A 24,529-nucleotide genomic window follows, 5' to 3' on the forward strand; every position below is an offset into this window, starting at 1 on the left:
GCATACGTAAAGGTCTTACAGCTGAGAGAGAACAACATTGATGTTTCTACCTCAAATTCCTATTAGATGAGAGACAAGGAATTATGGCGTTACATTTTATTTGTTATCTACTGTAATTCAAAATGGGTGACAATTTTGGATCCTCTATGGCAAACCACCTCTCTGTGCCAGTTACTGTGTCTGTAGAAAGGAGGTAGTAAAATACCTAAGCAATTCCCAATAATACTCTGAAATAAACCTTCAAAAAGGCAGCCTGGTTTTCCACTACTTTCTATTACAGCTGAGTTAAAGTTATGGCATTTTTCTTCAATGACTGATTTTAATTAAAAGCATATAATCTCTCATCAAGAAAACTATTTTTTTCTTACTACATACATATTTTTTTCACTTACTCATCTTAAGTGTTCCTTGCTTTCATAACTGAAGTATTTGTGCATACTGCCACCATTTCATGACCAGAAGCTAGACCAGATAACTTCCATGTCTCTTTCAAGCTACATCACTAACCTGAGAAGATGAATTGCCTGTAATAATCCAAGTCCTACTAATACTGATATAACAGAGATAAGAACCACAACATGCTGTGCTGCAATGCAGTACAGTGAAAGTATTTTAAAATTCAGGTAAAGAGTTAAAAGTAATTTTTATTTCTTTGCAATGAGCTCCAGCTGAACTACTAGCAGGCTGCCCACCCCCAATATGGAGAAGATTAAATGCTGCAGGTACAGGGCTCATGCAACAGAGAAAGAGCTGCAGCTGAAAACTAATCTGCAAAGGGATCACATCTGACAGCTTCACACATTAAAACAAAACAAAAATGGGGAAACAAAACTGTCCAAAAAAGTTGCTAAGGATCGTCCATCTGCAAGTGGGCCATAAATGCAAGTAACAGATATAACAGTCTGTACAATCTGATAAAAAACAAATAACTTACCCAGGGCACAAGGGGGATGATTGTCCAAATGTCACAAAAATAAAAACCAGTTCATTCAGGTTTAGCTTCACATCTGCTAGTGTCCTGTCCTACAGCACTGCAATCTATTGTTTAATTCTAGGTTAAAATGAAGTAATCTAAATATGCAGGCTGTTATATAAAAGGGCCAGGGGATGAAATTACACCAGTTTCTAATAAGGCCCTTTGAAACCCTAAACTAGCAAGTTAGCAGCCAAATTGTTCTTCTTCTACTAATACAGACTGAACAGAAAGTGATGACTAAAAGAGACAAAATAAAGAGTGTAAACCTGTAGTTCTCAAAATCCTAAGTATGTCTGCTATACCGAAGCACAGCAGAGGACTATTCAGGTGCTAAAAAAATTATAGTTTTATTCATCATCTCCAAGACCAATCCTGAAAACTTTTGTCTCCCTATTGGTAGACTCTTCATGAATACAAGATCTGTAAAACTTCCTTCTCTTCCATTTCAAAACAAGTAGAACTTAAACATAGCTCCACCTGTCCATGTAAGACAAATTGATGTGGTTTTAAGTATTCTTTCACTTGGTAAGTAGTAGCCTGCACGTGGTGACAAACCTCACACCAGAAAATGAAAAGGACCATTTGGCTATTTTCTTCTATCTGTGCAATACCTGTCTTACTATTTTCCTCTTTCTGACTCAGAATACTATTAATTGAGCCTTTCCATAATGTAGAAGAAAATTCCATGCATGGATGTACAAATATATTCTGCATCTTAATTGGAAAGGAAAAGAGAGTTATGAGCTTTTTTGGATACACACCCACCCTAGAAAGTACAGTAGCATGATAGGCCCCATCCCAGACTGCTCCATGCCAACTGCAAGGATCCACTGGATCTCAGCTGCGCCTGATGGATCCCAGCTCACTCTGCATCAGCTAGTGAATTGCATCATTTTCCTGCTGGTCTTCAAAATAGAGCCATTCACCTATTCACTTGTGAGTAGAGACAGGAAAGCCAAAGTATAATAAATTCTATTCTGATTCTGGCTCTTCTTCTCACTGAATGATCTTAAGACTTGATTCCCCCACCTCTGCCAACAAGGAGAAGGCAGAGGAAAGGGGGCACGAGAGGTTTCCCAATACAGAGGCTCTACAGTACAACAATTAGACAAGTAGACTGACTTCTGGTCAAAAATAGGAAAAATAAATGAATTACTGACATATACATATATACTGTATGTATATATATGTGTGTGTATATATATATTACATCTAATCAAGCTGGCATCTCAGAAAACAGCAGCTGCTCAATTCAGTCAAAAACAACTCTTCAGAGGCTCTGAGAACAGGGTAGCACAGATTCCTGAAGCAGTGTGTGGTCATGCAGTCATTGCACTGAGACAAAAGGGAAATAATTTATTTCTCATGTGGCAACAGGGATGCTGTGAAACTGCTCTTAGGTATGATGATATAAGTTTCACCTAACTGATATACTTTCAGGATAGGAATCACAGACCAATCATTTCTTATTGGTGTATTTTTTTGAGTTAAAATAATAATAGTGATCTAAAACTTAGAGACAAGACTGTCAGAATAAAAGCTACACTACAGTATATCATGCTTCAGGAGGATGATCTACTCTCAAAAGTTAGAATAATTTCCTTTCTTTAAATAAAAACCTGAAAATTATTCTTGTTCACTATACCAAGGAACTGTGCCTGGCTTCTTTTCCCAAAGATGAAAGATTCTTCAACAGAATTCCCTGGGAAATTAATCCAATAAAGGAATCCTTCTCTTTAGAAAACTCAACTGTCCATCAAACACACCATGCAAAAGCAAACACCTTCTAACCCATCCCAGCTGCAGAGAAAGGCAGTCTTTCAAGTGACCAAGGATTAGACTATTCAAAGCCAAGGTATCAGCACAAGTTTGAGCACAGGTCTCGCACTCATGCTTATTCACACAATCTAATACACATGCAACAGAGGCTAGGTCCTTATGCTCCATGAATTTTCATGATCTAAATATTCTGCATTTAACTGCCAAAAGAAATTTTGAGGCTGGAATGAAGTACTTATGCTCCTTTAACACATCAAGAATTAGAAATCCTGCCTGATGGGCAGAAACTGCCCAGAGCTAACCAGTATAAAATGCATTAACCAGTACAAAACAACACAGCTGCACTTCAAGCAGATACGTCTGATACCTTAGAGTTTAAACCACCAAAGCCTCCTGCTTCCTGAGATCTCTAGCCCACAGACATGCCCTGTGGCTTTTAAGGAACTAAGCCAGAGATGCTATTTTCTTTTTTTGAAAATTGGCTAAGAGAGGAGTTTAACCATGATGTAACAGTGAAATGGCTTTTGAAGTTGGGAAATGAAGGCTTAGTGCCTGCTCTAGGCAAACAGGCCTCACACAATTCCCAGGACAGTGCCCAAGCTCTAGGTGAGATTTTAGTCTCAGTGCCCACCTGGATACAGGGAGTGATGAAATGGCTCTCCCACCCATTGCCTTCAAGTTCTGACACTGTTAGTGAAGAGTAAGAAGAATAAACTTGTCTGGAATCATGACTTTCTGTGACACTAGCAAAAAGACAGCAAATCATACATTCATATGCAACACAGCACAGATTTCACCTCAATTGGTAATCTGCAGACCATTTTCACATGTAGCATAAAGCTATGTAGGAATTATGAGAAATACTACAGAGCTTATACGATGATGGGGTAGTAAAATTGCTTCTAAAATATGTATTTATCAGGCATCCAGTGTTGCAAAAACGCTTTAATTACAATGGAAATATCTTTTTGCAGTAAGTTAAACTGGCTCATCTATCTCCTATTAATAACCACACCATGAATACTCCACAGAAAAAGTGTTTCACAGACTACAAGAGATGAACTTCTGCCTAATCTTTTATGACCTTTATAAAACTTTATTAAATTATGAAGCCATGTAGCTTTTACAGGCTCTAAAGTTTTGCTTGGGAACACTTTAAATACATAAATATGTGCAGCTGTCCCAGGTAGTGCCACCATGGGGACTTAAGACACTGTTAAGACTTTCCAGTCCTGTACCATTTAAAATCGGTAATAAAACTCTAGTCCAAGATAAAGTCTCAGATAGGAGCTACCCAGCCAGGAGCAAAGTACTCCTTATTAAAGAAAATTACTGACATTTTAGAAACACTGCAACTCTTCCCACTTACTTGCACTTGTGTTACCCATAAAAGTCTCTAAAAAAATATATATATATATATTCAAACTTTTCAAGTTTATTGCACGGATAACCTCCTTCAGCGTGTCAGAAATAGAAATACTAAATCCCTTTGTTCATCTTTAGTACACTAAGTCCAAGCTGAGAATCGTAGGAATCATGGTACTGGCAAAATGTGTCCCTGTTGTGAGCAGTAAGAAACAGCAGAAAATTAAGGGGCTAAAAAGCCCAATACATTGGATGGCAAGCCCAGATAGTTTTGAATTTGCGCAGAGCCTCCTGTCCCTTCAGAACTGCAGTCTGGTGGTGAGGAGATCTGAAGAAGATATCCTTAAAGGCAAGGAAAAATAAGAAAGGAAAAACGAGAAGAAATGTCCACCCCATTTTTCCCAGAAATGTCATCAGTGAAAAGAAAAATCTGTCTCTGACATGGGACAGGGGATAGACTACCAATTCTCACAATCCCCTTGAAATCCAAGAGAATCCTGAAAAAATTAGTGTATGTCATCTGCCAGTCAGACCATGTGAAATATTTTGCTTCTGTTTTTGGTAACCCTTGATTTGGAAAAACTGACAGACCACTATGGAGATACATTTTAATGCAATTACTTGAACAAGGCACACCATTGTGCATGTTTCTAACATTTTATTCTTCCAATGTAGCTTAATTATATCCTTCTAACAATTACAGTTCCGCAAAATCTTACATAACAAAGATCTTGTTCATTTCAACAGGGAAAAAAGATTAAAACCACTTTTACCATTTAATGTACAAACTAAAAGGTTTAAAACTAGGAGCTCAGAAGATTTCCCCAGATCTTACTACAATTTTCAAATCCAAAGTAAAATCCTTTCACACAACTTGGTTGAAGAGAGTTCAATTTATTCCATTTAATTTAGCAACATTTATACTTACTGACTGTTCACTTAGATCCTGAGAGTCTTCCATTGAGGTTATTCACCTTTCTTTTCTTCCACAAGCAGAAATTATCTTCCTTTCAATTTACAGCTCAGCAGTCTAAATTAAAAGAGAAGATTAAAAAACAACATGTTAATTTATGGTCCTCACTTCTAAGACAAATCTGCAATAAACAAACACCCTAATGGAGGTTGTGGTTTCACTAAAACCTGAAGCAAAGTTCCCATATGAAGATTATTTTAATGTAAAGTGCTCCAACACTTTCAGTATTATTTTGGGAACTATCTAAAATATACCAACAGAAACAGGAACTTTTCTTTGACTCCTTCAAGAGAAAAAATAGCTCTGAAAACAAACCAATAAAGGTAAAATGTTGAATACAGGCAGCTGTTTAAGTAGTCAACAAATGATAACCCTTGAGAACATCTTAGAAAGACAGTTATAGAACAGACCTGCTTAATACACATTTAATGATAACCTCTTAGCCATTAAGTGTCTGGCATAAAAACAGGTTATTATGCAATTATCAGCATGAAGTCCCCTCTCTAAGGTTCATTAAATTCCTTTAGGATTAAATTAAATACACAAAGTGGTTTCTAACAAGCGGCTCCCTACAAAGTGCTAAATGACAGACATTATCCTAATTATCTGCTACATCTATACCTTCTCTAATAGGGTGAATCATTCTCATCAAATATGGAGATCTTCAATAGGAAATTCTATTTTCCATGAGCTCTGCCTGTGAATCATCATGGTAACCCTAACTATAAAGCCACACTATTATTTTACAATCCCCATTCTCAGAAAAGATCCATTTTGAAGTTAAGCAAATTTGCATCATTTAGAACAAAAAAAAAAAAAGACAGAGATGTTTCATATATGCAATAATCATATCATTAACCAAAACTCATGTTACATTAAAAAAAACCAATATGTAAACAGATATGTTAAGGAACCCAAACATCCTGGATTTGCTTATCAATATTACCTAGATTTGTTTATCAAGAAGGCACCACAAGGAATTACCATGGACTCTGCTCAATAATATAAACATATTATGGATCTCTGTTTTAAATTCTGACCAGCAAGCACTAATAAATGCAACCAAGGGTAAAACATGGACAGCTGTATTGGCGTTTGCAGAGTATTTGAAAGGAACCCAACCCATGGAACCTGTGTGGGACAACCCATGGCACCCACATATTCTCACCCACTGCCCTGCATTGCCCTGTGAGTACCTCCTCTCTTAATCTCAAGTGCCACTTACTTGCCATACCTCCACTTACTCCCCAAAAGTAATTTTGTTTTGCATGGATATTTTCTAGAACACACACAAATGCACAGCCTCAGTCTACTTTGCTTTCAAGTTTCACCTGGATTTTTCCTGACACCAAATGACACCCTCCTGTCTTTCTTCCCTCTTGCCTAAGTTTCAAAACTATTTTCATTCACATTTCACTAATTTTTGCTACGACGTTACAGAAGGAAAAGACAAATTTCAAGAAAATCCTGTTGCATGTACTTCACCATATCATACAGCTGAAAATAATTCATGCTTTTTTAAATGGTTTTAATCTCCTTTCAATTTCAGAGGGATCCAAGACATTGATGTCTTCCCCCACAATGCCTTCACCAAAACTGTAATCACTTCCCATTACTTTTTGGTCAATGTGGAGCCCACACTCCTGTGTTTGTAAACATCTTCTGCAGTCTTTGTTCAATGAAGCTAAAAGAGGAATTGAAGGGCTTCTTTAAAATACCCACTATAGGCAATTTTTAGAAAGGAGCCTGCCATGAACAGTGAATATTTTAAGAGAAAGCAGCTTTACATGGCATTGCCTGCAGCAGTCCCAATCGAAGGAGGCAACTGCAAGCACAGTGATGATTCTGACTGATACTAAAATATTCCATTAATAACTTAAACATAAAATCTGCTTTGATTTAATTAAAAGGTTGTAGTGTTCATGTTATTGCAGTGGTAAGATTGCACTGGTAAGATTGCTCTCAGAAAAAAATGGTCAAAATACAAAATTTGTAGCAAATTATTTGACTAGTTTCTAAGTATACTGACTGAAAAGTCAGTACATATATGTACTTAGCTTGCACTCAAACAGTAAATGCTCTAATTCTGTCAGTCAGTCACTGAAGGTGGCAGATACTTCACTTTCTATGTAAAGCTCAACTATAACTCAGCTACAGAGCTATGAACAGACAGACAGACAGACCCATGTTTCCTTCCCTATTGACGGATGCTTAATCACAGCACTCTGAGATCAACCAATGGATGTCACATTTTTCCAAAAATAAACCCAGTGTATCAAAATTTTAAATACATCATGATGACACAAATCCAATAGGAGTTTTACTAGTAAGAACTGCCAATGATTCACCCACAGTACGTGTTGTGTCACAAAATTCAGGTAGAATACATCACTGAATATGACACTTGTATTAGTCACCTTCTATAAAAGACTAACTTTCATGAATTTTCAAAGATACTTTACTGAATTTCAAGATAAAGACAAGCTTCTTTAAGTCTTTGCAGAAATACAAAATATGTTTCATACATCATTTGCACAAATGTGCTAAATTTAAGTTTCCAGGGCACTGCTGTTCATCTTTACACTGACTCAAAATTCAGAAGTTCTTACTGGAAATTGAGCTTTTTGAAATAAAATTCAGAAATAATATTTTATCAGTATTATTCTAACTATCAACAGCTAAATTCTGCTTCATTTTGAGCCCAGTTAAAGTGGCTGATTATAACCAACTGCTAACACAAAGATTTTTATAATGGCAGTTATGCCAATTGCACTTAGACCAAATCCTTTAGGGTTTAGTTTTATAAATTTGTAAAAGGGGAGAAAAACCATTAGAGAAGTCAGTGATTTAAATAAGACCAACATTACTCCCTAATAAATATATAAAATTAAAGGATAATAGTAACCTCGTGCTGTTTTATGAGGCAATAATCCAGTTACCAATTCAACCTCGTAGTTTATTCCATCAAGAGAACCAGATTAAAAACAGAGGGAGGGAGGGCACTTTTATCCCTACTATATTGCAAGTGTTTCTCACTGGATTTAAATATTTTTAAAACTGTTGTTAAAAGTCTTAAACTCACAGACAAGCCAGAAGGAAGAAAAATGTCTGTTTCTCCTCTTTACCCACTCCTTGCAGATGTGGCTTTAAAACTGATGAAGTGTTTTATCCTCCCAGATAAAAATTTTACCTTTCTAAGAAATGTCTTAATTAGGAGGATTCCTGACTTTCCTCATCAACAAATGCATTTAAATCTAATTTTTTATTTATTTATTTTTATCTGGGGGAATAAAACACTTCATCAAATTTAAACTGCAACTTCCAGGACTTGACCATGAGGAGAAACATGTGTTTCCTTCCAGAGATACACACATAAGTTAAAGAAAATAAACTACTTGAGGATCTGCTGCACACTGCTTTATAAATGACTGAAAATGTAATGCAATTTCATTTTCTATAGGATGTCTGCTATGATCCTGGGGTGCAGCTTCCACAAGCTCAAGATAGGATTTGAATCTTGGGGACCCACAGGTAAAAAAGAGCCTTAAAACACTTGAAGTTTCCTAAGAGTATCTCAGAGGCTGCTTCAGTCGCTCCAGTTGGCCAGATGGGGATATGGATCTCCAAGAATCTATCACATGGAAGAGGAGTTTGGCCATCAGACAAAAAACCTCCCCCATTCCACTTCAACACAAAAACTTGCAAAAGTCCTCTCTTCAGCCACGTGGAATTACTCTTCTGAAATGAAAATCAGGGGCAGGGGGAGCATTGTCCTCAGTTTCTACCACATTTTTTCACATTATAATAGTCTTGGACACATTTTCACATTCTTTTTATTCTGTTTACTCTAAAGAATACCTACTTCTACTGAGATTATATCACGTGATGCTCCCTAGTTCTTCCAAGGCTGTATCATGTGATGCTCTGGCAATATAGTTCAGAAATTTCCTGTTCCCAGGCAAATATGCCACACTGTTTCACACACTTTGAAACATGTTGGTAATAAGCCTAGCAGAAGCACGCTGCTGTGGTTTACACAATTCATTCAGCCACAAAAAACTCATTTCTGTCACAGCCACAGGTTGGGAGTCAAAATGTTAAGACAGCAGTGGTTACAAATAGAGCAATTTCTTATTTTCTAGTGCTCAACTTCAGCAATCTGTTATGGCACTTAGTGCTGATAGCTGCCACTGAATTAATGCAGGATGTGAATCAGCGAGGACGGGCTCCAGGGCCCAAACTCTCACAGTCTCTCAGTCAAGTCTCACTTTGGATTTGCACCACTCCTACAGAACATCTGAGTAGAATAAAGCACATTCAAGACACTGTGAAAGATTAGGCAAGGCAGGTAATGAGAAAATTGCTTTAGAATCAGTACAAGAAACTAGTGTATATGCACTGCAATCTCATTAAATTAGATTATTTCATGCTATTTGTTTCCCATGAAACCTGTTTCTTTGAAGGAACAGGGGAAAGGGAGTGGGCAGTAACAAACAGGCACTACCTAATAATCAGTAATTTCCTACCTAAGAAAACATCCTTCTGGTTGTCTGTATGCCTATCACAGAAAGTCTCATGTAAAAAAGATAAATTATAAATGTAAAAAAGATAAAATATAAATGTGAAAAAGATAAAATGTACTTGATAAAATAAAGTATGTTGAAAAAGATAGTATATCATTTTAATTTCCCAAATTAAAAGGAAACCAAATGCTGATTTATTAGAACTTCAACTTTGTCTGCCAAACAAAGCCATCCTGACAGTATGACCTTTTCAGGGACACAAATTCTTCCCTGAGGAAAACAGGCAGGTGAACAGACATATATTCAGAATTTTAAAATTATTTTAATTCTCAAATTTTACTTTTCTTATTCCAGAAGGATTCTTGATGAAAGCAGAAATGGCTCAGGAATTTTGCATGTGTCTTTAGGTTTAGCTGAGGCCCTTTCCTTAGCTGATGTCTACTATCTGATAGCATTATGAGTAACATGAGCCTCCTGAAAAACTCCTATTTTATTATAGAAACAAATCGTGCTCCATAGACTAGAGAATTAATGAGAATATAGTCTTTTCCTTCCTCTTCTTCTAATACTTTTTTTCCCTTCCTTGGGCCTCCTCTGTAGAGGGTTAAATATGGCTGTCTTTGGATCAGTTTGATTTCAGTCCACTCTTAGCTTGCTGAGGATGAGACTTTTACACTCAGAGAATTTTTAGAGTGTTCTGGAAGCCTTTGTAGCACATCCAGTTCCCACTTCTATGTTAGCGACTTCCAAAAAATGGAGCACCTTCCTCACCCGGAGCCCTTGGTATGCGGTGGAGAGGACAGCAAGCCATAACATCATGTACCACCAATGTTAGCTCCAGCAAGCCCTGATGGAATGGAATAGCCTTCCCTGGGTTTTGTGCTCTGCTGAGCACCTGCCTACATTGATTTGCATTTGAAGATGCATTGCTTAAACAGAGAGGGAAGATTACCCCTTATTTTGGATAATCTTAATTATGCTGGGATTTCACAAAACAACTCATGCAACTTAACACAGATGAATATCCTATTTTAGCCACATACCCTGTTGTGAACAGGGAAGGAATACAGGAGGAATTTCCAGGATGAGCTGAAAAGCAAATGGACCCACCCAGCTGCTTTCTCTACAAATAGTCTTCATTTTCACAGTAAATACTTGGGTGACAGAGTGTGGATTACTTGGAGGGGGCTGCACAGGACACCCTTTAGGATCCATTCAGTGTCCTCATCCCAGCACATATCCAGCATGGATGTGCATAAGAACATGTTTAAGCTGGGTATATGGCATATATTCTAATGTATATAGAAAGTGTGCTTCTGAAATTAATAAGCCTCAAGGTGTGATGTCAGACATTACTAGATTTAGAGTCTTGCTACAATCCCTGCTGGAGATGAAATAGTGTTTGTTCCTGCTAACACAACATTTATCTTCAGATCTTGGGTTAGGATGCATGTTAAGAACAGGCATGGGATCTTCAACATCCACCACACATTTATAGTTCTGAGCTTGTCTAGTTTCCTTTTACCTTCTCCCTCTCCTGAAAAAAAATAAATTTGTAACTGTGACATAGCTTGTTATTTCCACCTTCCTTTCTGAGAAAGGGAATTCATGCCAGACATTAAATCCAGTAATCAAAGCAGACAAAATTAATGCCACCAAACCGCAACACACTGACAACTCCTCAAAATTCAAACCAAATTTTTGACTTTCATGCAAGTCACTATACATTTGTTAGACACAGTCTTGCAAACTCTGCATGGTCTTCAATTAATATTTGTATAATTGTCTATGCTATATAATAGTGTAATTTGCTTCCTTGAACTGATTTTGCTGAAGGGTGGCATTGCTTGTGTAGCATTTGTGGACATTTTATTAAAAAAATTAAGATGGTATTGCCACTCTACATCAGGTACTTCCAAAGCAGAAACAAGTCATAGCACCACAAAAACATCTGATACTAAAAGCTGGCACCAAAGCAAAAGAAGCAGAGCAACACAGACCATAATGTCCCTGCATCACTTATGTACATGAACTAGGTAAGAAACAGAAAGGGTCTGTGACAGATCTGCTTGCTGATTCTACCATCATACAGCAACAAATAAAAAAGGGGGAAACAGAAAGACTTCCTGGCAAATGGCAAACAACTGCAAGCACTGGATCTCATTTACTTTAGTTTTGTAAAAGAACATGTTGGTGCAGCATTTGTATTTTGCAGCTCTGGGTATCAACTTTACAAGTACCCAAATATAACTAAAACTGATTCCCCTACTATTCCCACCTCTCCCATCCCATACCTGTGTAATGAACAACTTTGAGAATTTCAGAATACAGAATTTTAACCCCATCAATACCTCCCTTATCCTAGCAACATACAACACACTGTGAAATTACTAAGATTGAGACCAGAGCTACAAATCCACTGATGCCTGGGGGCTTCCTAGCAGTGACACCTCCTCACTCTTGCTTAGATAAGGCATGCAGTTACACAGACTTCATCTATCTCATTCCAAATTAATCAATTACAGAATTTTCCAGAGAGAAATGAATAAAACAAATGCTGATACAGTTTCTGGCCTCAATTTATAGACAAATCTAATCTAGAATCCCACAGTGTTCCCCTAAAAATAAAGAGAAAAGAAAGGTGGTTCCCAGGGAAAAGAAACAAAACCCAAACAAGTCATGCAAAGATGCCACAGATAGAAGCATACTCTTTTAAATTTTCTAATTAAAATTTTTGTTTTATTTTCCTACTAGCTGGCCATTTCAATGTTTTAAACAACTAGATTTTTTGAGGGAGAAGAATTTTCGTTTTTACTAGACAAAGTATTTTGCTTAACTTCTGAGACAGTTTTCTTCTCCCTTTTTGTAGAAACAGCTGTGAACAAACCAAAGAAAACATTTCAATTAAAATTTAAAAAAGCCATTGAAAACAGCAAGTCTATACTTGGTTAGCTAGAATATTTAAAGACACACTGTCAACTTGAAAATATTAATTATTTCTTATTCCCTCTCCCTAAAACACATGTCTAATTTACCTTTTACACATAAAAAAACCCTCAAAAACCTTGTGACAAAAATAACTATAAAATAACAATAAAGGTTATTTCTAAAACAGAAACATTTTAGAATTTAAGAGAACATAGAAATTAACATATCCACAAGGTAAAACCAAACAGCCATTTTACAAGGCTGAAAAACTTAATGCAAAGATTCCAGCGACATGATATCATGAAAGCTGTGACCCTACCTATTCATTTTACCTGCTTTAAAAATCATACCACACTTTGAAGAGTGTATTCAGCACTATGAGGATGCAATCAGAGTTACTGTAGAAGTTCAAATTACTTGCTAGGCATACTAGAAACATCCTGATGAAGAAGGAAGTTTAGAGCATGCCCATTCTTTTTAGGTGTGAGAGTCATTGCTCAGCAACTGCTATCCCTGTTACTGCCAAGTGTCTCACATGAAATTCTTGAATGGAACATTTTGAAACTGCTATTTCTTCATTCCATGAACAGTGGAAAACAAAAAGCGTGAATGCAGAACTGTCCCAGAATACAGAACTCTTTCTGGTGCCATCATGCAGTTCAGGTGCTTTCTGACAGAACAGAAAAATTATTACTGCGCCCCAGCCATCAAGTCAAACTGAAACCATCAGAACACAATGACTGAAAGTACAAAACTTGCTATGTACTACCTTTGTCCAGCACAAAGAAAATGCAAAACCCATACCAGATGTCCTGTGTAATCTACATTTTTATGCTGCTGATCCTCACATGAGCTGTCTGCACTCATTTCGGCTCCTGGCCCATCAGCAGTCCCCACAGGCAACTGAAATGTTACGAAATCCATGGAACAGCTTGCAATCCTACAGGCAAATCTCTTTTACTATGAGCCATCACTAAGTGTGCCACATGAAGTAATTGTAAAAAACAGGTATTCTCAGATTTTAATGAAAACAACTGCTTTGACAATGCATCCTTTACCACATTTCCTCATTTACATATTTATTAGCTGTGATCAAACTATGTTACATTCTCCTTTAATCAACCAAAATTTGTTAATTCCCTGGAAGAAACATCTTCCAATGTTTAATTACTCCTCTGTTCTTAAATCTGAAACATCCAATTTTTTAAAGCTTCCTTTCTAAAGCTAAGAAAGGGTACAGCTTTGCATTAGTAGCTGCACCCATACTACCTACACTGCTTATGTAACCCCTCTTACTCCGCTGAGTACTTAGTTTAAGTTACTACTCCTTTTTTTGGTTACAATACCATCATTATAATTTTCTATAGCCTCCATTTGTTGTTTTTTTAATTTTTTTTATAAACTGCTGGCTTGTAGTGAAGTACATACTGTTTGCTTGCTTTCAGTTTGCTCAATGAGCCAGACTATTCTCATCAATCTGCTCTCGTCATTATTTACCCATCCCTCAGTCTTTGTAGTAGTAGTACTTTAGGCATTACAGTCTAACAACAGAAGTATAAGGAAGTTTGTAAGAAGAAAAATATCCTTTATTATGTCAGCAATTGTTCTAATCAAGGGTATTACTTCTTGTAGAACTTACTAATCTTGGTGTCACTGGTAAAATAATAAATAGGTTTTGATTTGATGATTGCCCCCTGAAAAACCCTTTGTAATAACACGCTTTTTAAGGACTCATTAACAGGTAACTATTTGTGAAATCTATGCTTTAGTTTGCTGTTTAATCCATTTCATTTGTGCCAAGTTGATCTTGTATCCCTCAACTTTATTAATCAAAAAGTCATGTCAACCCAAGACAGACTTACAGAACTTTATTACATCACTACACTTATCTTTGGAAATCAAACTTGTACTCACATCAAAAATAATATCACTGGTTTGGCTTGCTTGAGTGTTCATAAACCCATGATGCAGTACAGTATGCATATTTCAGTGTTATATGGGAACAACATAAAAAAAGGCATTTGGAACGTGATAGCCTGTAAGTTAATACTTTGTGACAGTGGAGACTAATAAAAAATAGTTGCCATAAATTAAGCACTTGTCTACAGTGACAGCTATGTAATGGCCACTTCTGAGAAATTATTGCACTTCTTTCCCCAGGAATAGTGATAAGAGAATGCAGCCGTCACGAGCCCTTGGCAGTGACGTCCCACTTCTAGAGGAGTTATGCTCCGCCTGTTCCCTGCAAGCCCAGCTTTTGGACGCAGTGCAAAGATCTGGAAAAGTTCTGTCGTCTGGTATCACGTCTGAACTTCCTTCAAGAAAATCACAGCTGTCCCCTCCAAAGGCCTCAGTACTTTCCTATTGTTTTAACTTGCACATGTATCTGCCAATTATTTGCAGCTACTTCGATTTTAGTCAAAAATCCCTGCATGAACACAACCTTTTGATTAAAGATCAAGGGATGATTTTTGTAGACAATGTTTTCATTCTGAAAAATTCCATCTATCCCACAGACTTGACCCTGCACTTCAGTTAATAGAAGTGACAGATTAGGTAACGGAGACTGTGGTTCTGCAGCTATTTCTGCAGCACCGCTGCCAGGCTCAGCAGCTCGGGTGCTGCCACTCATTCCGACCTTTGCCTCGCTGCCAGCACAGCTGTTTGTGAACCACAGCAAGAGTGGATCCAACTTAAATGAGTGGCCGGCAGAGGCGGGCCAAGGGGCTGCTTTAGAAGTGCTGCCACCAAATGTGAGACCATGGCTTCACGCTTTTCTGTCTTCTACCGCAGGAAACTTCCGCAGCTGGAGGTAGGACTTCAGATGAGGTTACTGCTATTGATGCTTATACGAACCAATACCCCTAGATAATGATGTAAAAAGAGCAAAATGCTGGATCTCTTCCTACAGACTTTACAATCAAACTATTTCAGACTTAGTCCCGATTTGACAGCATCTCGCAAGCTGTTGTTCCAATCCTGGACTTCCTTCAAAAAGCTGGGCAGTTTCACAACTACCAGGGAGAAAACCCTTCTATTTCATTTGTTTTATGCCAAAAATTTGACTGCTTATCTAGCCCTTGGAGAAATCAGACTATCATTTAGTCAGAAAATTGGAAAACAAGCTGAAACATAGCTAACTAGATACCAGAAATCACTAGGAAACACATCATCTAGCCATTTCAGCTGAAACGCCTCATATTGCAGGTAACTCCCAGACATACTGCTGCACAGTGAGCACAGGATTCAGATGACACTTTGAACACAAAAACTCCTTCTCTGAAGGTGCAATTAACTGAAAAAAAATTAATTTGATCATTATATTGCATCCTTCTACCATGCCAGATTAGAATAAACATAAAAATGGGTGGCTGAGTGGAAAAGTACTTTCATCTTCCTATTTGGAAAACATACCACAGTTTAAATCTTGCCTTGGGGTAACAAGAAATGTTATTTTCAAGACCCTATCCCAGAATATAGTCACTGCATTTGCAAAAACTTCTACATCATTCAGCCCTATTAGTTCTCAACTTACCAGTTCTCTGTGCTAAGAGGACCAGAACAGAAATGCTAGGTTGAGTCTGAGTTGCATTGCTAGAACTTGGCGAGGAAATGTGCATAATCTCCCTGAGCTGTGCCTGGTTTTGTGAGACCACATCTACGCTGGGACACTCAGGAAAGCTGGAAGAAAGACCTCATATGCAGCATGATGTCAGGATGCATAAACTGAAGTGTACAGAAGCTGGTTTAGCTGCTCTCTCTTGGGAGTAAGGTAAACTTCATTTTCTGTGATGTTCTGGGAATATACTACAGTGAATAAAAAGAAACATCCTGATGGGATTTAATATGGACTTCATGCCTTTAATTGAATAGGCTTGGAATTCATGAAATGTCCCTGAATAAGCACAACCTAATTACTCATTTCTTTGAGCAACAATGTTGCCTTAAAAGAATTTTTAAAAAATACAGGCATTTAGCAATATTTCTAACTGCATCATTTTCAAAAGTACAGTTACTGTAAAAGGCATTTCTGTGGTCATATATAAAATGCAACAAAAAAAAAATGTTCAAACATAGGAGTATGAAAATGCCTTGAAAGGAAGAAAAAGAATATAATTTGGACATTTACACTTAGCTCTCTTTTTTATTTTCCTAAGTATCGCAGGATCACTTCTCTGTGCATATAATCTCACATATATAATGTACATTGCAATACACCACCAAAAGAGCAGACTGAACTAAGAATAGAGGACTAGATACTCATCTGGCATAATGTGAGACCACTCCAGTAATTTCAGCATTCCTACTCCAATTTGCAACAGCTAAGGATCTGACACAAAACATCAAGTTGAGTTTCCAATTACCTCATGCACCAGCATTGATTTCAATAGTTATATACACATAGTCATAGAGGAGAATTATTTGAAAAATTGCAAACTCAGCTCTGTGTTTCTTTTACTTTTATGGTCTAAATCAGACCTTCCATGGTATTTTAATGTAGGTTTTTGTGGTTTAATTATATATATGTCAAGAGTAGACTAGTTACTTGCTGATCTATCCAATTAAAAAAAAAAGGCAGCAGTAATTTTTCACTGCTGAGAATGTGAGCTTATACTGGGTCACATCACAATAGTATTTCATTTTAATGCTGCCAAAAAATCTAGTGCACATTAACTAAATCACGTAACTAATACATTAACATCTATGCAAAAAAAAATCAGTCTTTGTGTGAATATTTTTCAGGTTGCCTTGGGAGGTCTTTTCTGTAATTTTCTGCTCCAAATTAGTCAAATTTTGTATAGCCTGGCACAACCCTAGTGCAAAGAGAGTATTCAGTCAGCCCAGGCAGACTGAGTTCTTTAGAGACAGCATTTAAATTACATCCAACAGAACTGCCCTCCGCTGCACGTCTACAGACAGCTGCTCAGTGAAAAGTCACTGTAATAGTATTTATTTAGTTAGTTCCAGGAAAAAGACATAGATCTCCAAATTAATTTATGCATAGAAATCCTCCAAACTAATTATTTTCAAATCCATGGTAACTGCAGCCTAACTCAAACTTTAGTGTCTACTACCCAAGCCTAACAGCCTAAAACCAAAAAAGTCTGACTGGCTTATGAGTGAGAAGCTCTGAAGATAATCACTAGTCATTATAATCTTCCCTTGGAGAAATAAGGAAAATTTTAACAAATTGAAAATTAAATGCTTAAACTTTAGTATTCCTCAGACAGCCATTAGCATTTGACATTTTGCTCAAAAGCCTAATGACTAGCCTATACAATCCTGTGACTGAGACTGCCCAGTGATACATTTCAATATAGGATAATCAATCATCAAAGTAATTTTCACTGTTTAACATTAAAACAAAAAGGCAGCCAGCTATTCAACACATTTTTCAGGCTTGGAGATAAAAAGAAGAAAGTTCTTTAAAATAGCTTTTGCCTTTAAGATCCTATATTACAGGCATTCCAAAAGCAATCCTTCTGGCAGCATCACAAACTACAATGTAGACTAAAAATGTGAGTTTTGCTGCCTTTTCAAATCGGTTTTATTATTTATTTGACATATGAGTGCTCTTCTTATCTGAGCTTTTGCATTGCAAAGTGCGTCCAAGTTCCTTTAACCACTTCTGATTTAATGACAGATTTAATAACACTGCAACACAGAAATTGGCCAAAATTTATTTCATAAAAATCTGATTTCTGTACAGCAACGTCTAAAATGTCACCTAATACATACAAGTACCTCAGAAAGTTTTTAATGTATATTGTAAAGCCTGAGGCTTTGATAGGTAAAACATCAACTAACTTTAAAAGACGATAATTTATTTTTAATAACTATTTTTATTTAATTTTTCAAAGAGAAGCCGTTTATACCTTCAGTAGAATCATGCCCTGAAATTTCAGGGGTGGTAAAAAGGCCATGCCAAAGCTGAAAGGTTTCGAATATCAAACTATACTATTATGTCAGGGTCAGCAAGATCAATTAGCGCTTTTCAATGACAGAAAAAGGTTAAGTTGGACACACATTTACACAGTATTTAAATCCGAAAAAGAAAAATAGCGCTTATTAGGTGTACTTATAAACCTCTCAATCAATGACTGAATATCAACACTCTTCTTCCAGTTGCATGCCATAAATGCTGGGATTTTTTAACACAAAATGTCAAGAAGATTACAGATATATTAGATAGCAGAAATACTACTGGATTCTCATGTACAAAGAAAAAAGCAAAGACATCTGAGTGTTGCTGCTACCAGACTTGGTTTAGTGGTGAACTTCCAAAAAGCTTTAAAAATACTTATCAATTTGACATATGTCTGTCAGTCTGATGTCCCTCTGCTTGCATTTTTCCTGCAAACACTGACAGTACCAAAAATGAAAGCTAGTGAGCAAGTACTCCTATGCTCAACTAAAAAACCCCACCCCCCAACTGGAAAATACTGTAAATAATCTGTAAATTAACTCATCCAAAATTTGGAAAAAAGCAAATGTGCACCTTCTGCAACTAACAGCCAGAAACATGCACACCAGGAAGCGAGGAAACTTACATTTAAGTTCTTAGTATCACAAGAATACTCACTGGAAGCACAGGTATGTTAGAAGTTAATTCGACACCTGTTAATTCAAGCATTGCCATCATAAACATAGCTTGAGCAAAGTAGCTGGTTATGATATCAAATAAAGCCAGCATAAAATCACAATAAAAATCCAGGAGATTAAGAAAACTTAACGAAAAAGTACACTGTGCTGAAATCAGTGATTTAGATTGGTATTGCACTGAGTAAAAGCAATGCAAGATTACTTTTTCTCAATGATATATTTCAAAATGTCTCTTTTTTAAGCCCGTTTCTTCAAGGAGTGATTTGAAATATTTACTACCAGACAGTACCTAATTTTAGGTTTTAAGTGCTTTAACAGCTCTATGAAATATGATCAGCAGCTGCAATATAGAAGTATGCTGAATAAAGCCTCCTTATAAAAAGGGAGACCTGCATTACCCTGAGTTCATAAAATCCCTACTTTCAAGAAGGAAAAAGATAACACAGAAAAAATTGGATAGCTGTGTCCTAGAGCGTTCAACAGAAATTCCACTAATTTCTTTTTTCTTTCTGTGGTAACTTGCATATTTAAGAGAGTAAAATGCTTTTTAAATTTTAACACTGGAGGATTCCACACAACATCATCCAATACCATCAGTTCATCAAGGAAACGCACAGGTACCCTTCCCTCACCAAATGCCAATGTTTAACATTAATTCTAGGACTTGCATAAAGTTTAAAGAGTTGCAAAAAGTTTAAAGAGTTAAACTTTAACACTTGCATCAGATGCTAAAAATATGCCACATGATACTATCTATAGCTGTATTTCTACAGTTGCCTTGTTTGAAATATTTTGACTGGGAACTGCAACTAACTAAGAACCCCACAGTGCTGTACTCGATACACTGCTTGTTTAGGGTTTATTTCTTCCATTGACATTACCCACACAGAATAAATTTATACTGCAAAGTGTTGTGAGGCCATTAATAAATACAAATCCAGCAAGAGTAACCTTCAACTAAATTTATTATCAGTACCACCATATACATGTAACAATTAATAACTGCATACAAATTATCTGAACAAAGATACATAAAAGATTTGTCAACACACTCTACTGTCATTTCTATCAAATCTGGTTGAAGAACATTTGGTAACATAAATACCGCACGTAAAAAAAAAAGAAAAAAAAAGGCAAGAAGAGCTGTTTCAGACATAGCCCAGCTAATGTTAGATGTCAAACAGAGAATGAATCACCAGGGAGAGAGAGAAATGTCAGTCTATATTTCCACTTTACTCACAGTATGATATATATTGCAAGCATGCAAGCATTTGTTATTCGGCAGCATTTTCAGAAATGCTAGGGGAAGAGTCAAACCCGCAGCAATTTTACGAAACTTCTTTTGAGTGTTAGGGAAACGAAACAAAGATACGGCCTGAGCTTTATTGCAAAGTACACGCTTCTAACATCAAACTCCGAGGTCAGACCAGAAAATCTATCTGCCAAACAGAAAAGATACATTCTTTGTATAACTCCCTCTAAATCTAAACTGCTGATTAGTTTACCTTAGATACGCTTTCTAGTCTCCGCAAATGAAACACGTAAAACAAAACTCAGAAAACTGCAAATACTCGTTCCTTACTGTTCTAGCATGACTTCATACTTAAAACTGGAACCGGCCAGGTCGCTCCCTTGTCTGGTTCAGCGTGCGTCCCAGGGTTTTTGTGACCACCAGCTATTTCCCACCGCCACGCGCTAACCGAGCGCGTCCCTCCGTGTGCTCGGCTGCCAGCCCTGCCCGCGGGTACGGAGCCGGCAGCACCGCGCCCGCTTGGCTCGGAGCGCCACTTTCATAAATGTAAATGAAACTTTAGATGCCAACTACCGATTGGCAGCGGCGATGCCGCGGGATCCCGCTCTCCCTTCCCGGCGGAAGGAGCCGAGGGGCTGCTCCCCGGGCAGCCCTGTGTCCGGCCGGGCACGGCGCGGAGCCCCCGGGGCTCGGGGAGAGCCGCCGTGTGAAACGCAGCCGGCGGCTCTCCGCGGGTATCTGACTTTGGAAGTGTCTGTAATGACAGCAGGAGAAGGAGATTAATGGCTAAGAGCCCACTGGTTTTGAACACGAAGAATCCTGTTACCTCCTCGCGGATCAAGTACGCGCACACACCGGCACACACCCGCACACACACACACACACATGAACACACAAGGCTTACCCACGTGGAAACGCTTTCTAACCAAAACACAAGTCCCCGCATCGCCGGTGGAAAAGGCAGCGGGACCCCCGCGCTGGGGCTTCCCCGCGCCCCGTCCGCCGGCGCAGCGGAGACCGCGGCGGGGGCGGGGGCGCGGTGGGACGACCCGAAAATTCAACGTTTTGTCTTTAAACCACAAGAAAAACAAGCCGGGGCGGGGGAGGGGAAGGGCAAGAGACATCCCCCAGGGAGAGGAAACGGAGAGGAACAAAAACAAAGGGCAGCTCTGTCCTCGGTCCCTTCGGACACTCGAAAAAGTGGCCGCCGGAGCCCCCGCGACGGCTGCCGGCCCGGAGGCAGTGGGAAGCAGCCTGCCCCGTCCGCCGGCACCCCGAGCGCGGCACGCCCGCAGCGCTCCGCCCCGGGGCAGGCGGGCAGCGGAGACCCCCGAGCGCGGCCGGGGCAGCGCGGGTCGGAGGGCGGGCGGCGGAACCGAGCGGAACCGAGCGGCTCCTCTGCGGCTGCCGCCCGTGCCCCCCTCGGCGTCCCGGCCGGGCTGCCTTGCCCCGCGCTGCCCGGAGCCTCGCTGGAGGAGCGGGAGTTTCGGGAAGGGACTGCCACCCCTACTGTTTTCATGCCGCTCTGTCCGGAGGGGGCACCGCCACCAGAAATGTTTCCTCACAGCCTCCGGCCAAGACGCTGCTGGCCCCGCCGCCGGCCCTCACAAGGGCAGGCTGTCGGCAGAGCGACCTGGCGGCCGGCAGAGCCCGGTCGCCCAGCCCGGGCGGGCCGGCAGCCTCCGGCCGCTCGCGGGGCGCAGCCCGGGCCCCCCGCTTCCGCCGCACCGGGAGTGGGCGGGAGGCGCAAGCGGGGAACAATGCGACGGCAGCCGTCGCGGCTTGCTCCTGTCTTGGGGCTCACCCCAGCAGCCCCCCAGCCGAAGAGCGGTGGAGGCAAAGCAGCAGGGAACATCACCTGGAGAGAGGCAGAAAGTCCGGCTGGACGTGGAAAAAGTCGCCCCGTCCGCACGGAAAACCAGTTTGGTTTTTTGCAATTAAACTCGCGTGGGGCCGGGGTAAAAGCTCGTCTCTACCCCGCCATGGACGGCTCTGCTGCTCCCTCCCATCACATTTGTTTTAGAGCAACTTTGTTGTTGTTCTTGCTGCTGCTGTCATCGAACCGACATGAAAACAGTGCTAAATAAACGCTAAATACAAGGAGACGCACACACCCCCCTCCACGGACACATGCACATGCGATAGGGAACCCGTTTCCTCCACCTCCGAGTAGAAGGGGTGGGAGGGAGATGCAGGGACGGGGAAGTCATAGACACTCACCTTCTCGCTGCCGGGATATGCCGCTACCTTTATTTTAGGGCCGCTCCTTATTTATTTATTCTCGTACCTTCTCCGAGCCAAGGCTCCCCTTTTGCACTGTTCCTCTGGCCAAAACAGAACATCCCCCCCTACAAGTCGTCCCCCCCACCCCTTTCTCCACACACAAATAAAGAGCAACTGGGAGCAAAACGGGAGGGGAAATTCGGGGCGGGGGGTAGATGGAGGAGGAGGCTGGTACGGGAGAAGCCAAACACTCCTCGCACTTCAGTGAGCGCAACTAGTTGCCTCTCACGCACAGGAACGTAAAAAGTTTCCCTGGCAAGGGACGGGACTTCCCTAAGAAAAGGTAACCCCCTCCCGCCCTCCCGCCCAAAAAGGCCGTCCCGGAGCGCGGAGGTGAGGGGCGAGGGGCCGGGAGCCAGCGCAGCCCCGGGAGCCGCTCCGCACTTGTGCCGGGGGCTGCCGCAGGGGCTGCCCCCCGTGCCGGCCCCTCTCGGCACGGCAGCCCCGCTGCCCACCCGCTCTGCCCCGCTCAGCTCGCCGGCACTGCCCTGCCCCGGGCTCGGAACACCGCGGCGGGCACGGCCGCCGGCTGACCCGGCCACCAGACAATTCCAAAGTGTCCCTCATAGCCCGGGGCCTGGACCTTTTGTCTTCGCTGCTCCCTGATATCTGCAGTCAGTAGTGATGGGAGCAAAGGAGGGGGCCCTGAGGGGTAGGATTGATTAATGTCAATCCGCTGGAGTACAGGTAGTGAAGTCCGCACTTCATTTTTTCCCTTTGTTTTTTCTAGAAGAAGCCAACACTATAAAGTAATCCTGAGTTTGAATGATCAAGTATGATCAAGTGCTACACGACAGGACTGGTTGGCATACCCTTTTGTGGGATACATTTGTCTCCTTTCTCTCAAGCTGGTCAGTGTGGATGAAGGCAAAGTCCTTTCCCGCTCTGAAACTGAGCACTCTTCTCTGCAAGAAATTCAGCAGCTGCATGTGGTCCACTTTGCTCCATTGTGTGGGGAAACGGAAGAAAATCCCTAATTGCTTAGTCACATTTCATACTCTTACCCTTCACCTTGTGTTATCTTCTGGCTGTAGTTTCGCTGAGTGGATTGAGTGGCTCTTGTTCAACCAGCTGCATCACCCTCTTTCTGTCAAGTTAACTTCACTCTCCAAAGGGTCTAAGAAAAAGATTTAAAAGAGGAGGCAAAAGTTAGGCCCTATATTTGGAGAGAGATGTGAGAGAAAAGTCTTGAGCTTGAAAGTCATGAATGTTAGAAGCTTTTGAGGTCAGCATGTCACCTGAAAGGAGGGGGAAAAAGTTTGGATTTGTGAAAATTCTTTCCTACTTTCTCTTTGCATTTGGTGATACTGTTTAGAGCTATTTAACTTTGCTCAAGCCTATGAATTTCATAATTTGCATTCAATTAATTCTATTAACATGGTCATCTTTCTCCTAAAGAATTTCAGATTTCAGATGACTGAATCTTCATGAAAACAAGTCTATAAAAACCCTCTATTTGCTGTCTTGGGAGACTCACCACTCAGAAAGAGAGCAGACTTGGAAAACTCTTTTGACCTACACAAATACAGCTAGAAAAACTTTTAAACTAAAAAAGCATCCAAAAGCCAGCCTTCAAATTGACATAGTGTAGGACAAGCCAGAAATAGGAAATTAATTTTGAAAATAAGAGTTTAGAGAGTAATTGGAAGGGGAGAAAACTCAGATTTGTAGGAATAATTATGATTGACAACACTGCCATAGGCTAAGTTGTGACTAATGCCAGCACCCATCTTGCTAAAAGGCTCCTTCTGTGGGAGGAAAACATGCTAACAACTCCTTCATCTCCAGGGGACTTGGGTGAGTGGCAGCTTGGTGGTCTGTTGTGAGGTACTTGAACATGGTAATGA

At 39.9% G+C, this 24,529-nt stretch overlaps 1 protein-coding gene across 15 annotated transcripts in view; it reads right to left on the reverse strand.

The window, feature by feature from the left end:
- The window catches only part of EYA4 (EYA transcriptional coactivator and phosphatase 4), a 141,308-nt gene extending 117,730 nt beyond the window's left edge, over nucleotides 1–23,578 (reverse strand). For 10 of the 15 annotated variants that reach the window (XM_030945640.1, XM_030945642.1, XM_030945641.1 and 7 more), the window contains exons 1-2: nucleotides 22,620–22,781; nucleotides 5,049–5,150 (exon numbers count right to left, since the gene is read on the reverse strand). In XM_030945640.1, the coding sequence (XP_030801500.1) occupies nucleotides 5,049–5,081 (33 nt within the window). In that variant the 5' untranslated portion in view covers nucleotides 5,082–5,150; nucleotides 22,620–22,781. The other 5 variants (XM_030945634.1, XM_030945632.1, XM_030945633.1 and 2 more) reach the window with 5 other exon arrangements.
- Between the last annotated feature and the right edge of the window lie 951 nt (nucleotides 23,579–24,529).

Source organism: Camarhynchus parvulus, chromosome 3 (assembly GCF_901933205.1).
Source record: "Camarhynchus parvulus chromosome 3, STF_HiC, whole genome shotgun sequence".
Classification (NCBI taxonomy): Eukaryota; Metazoa; Chordata; class Aves; order Passeriformes; family Thraupidae; genus Camarhynchus; species Camarhynchus parvulus.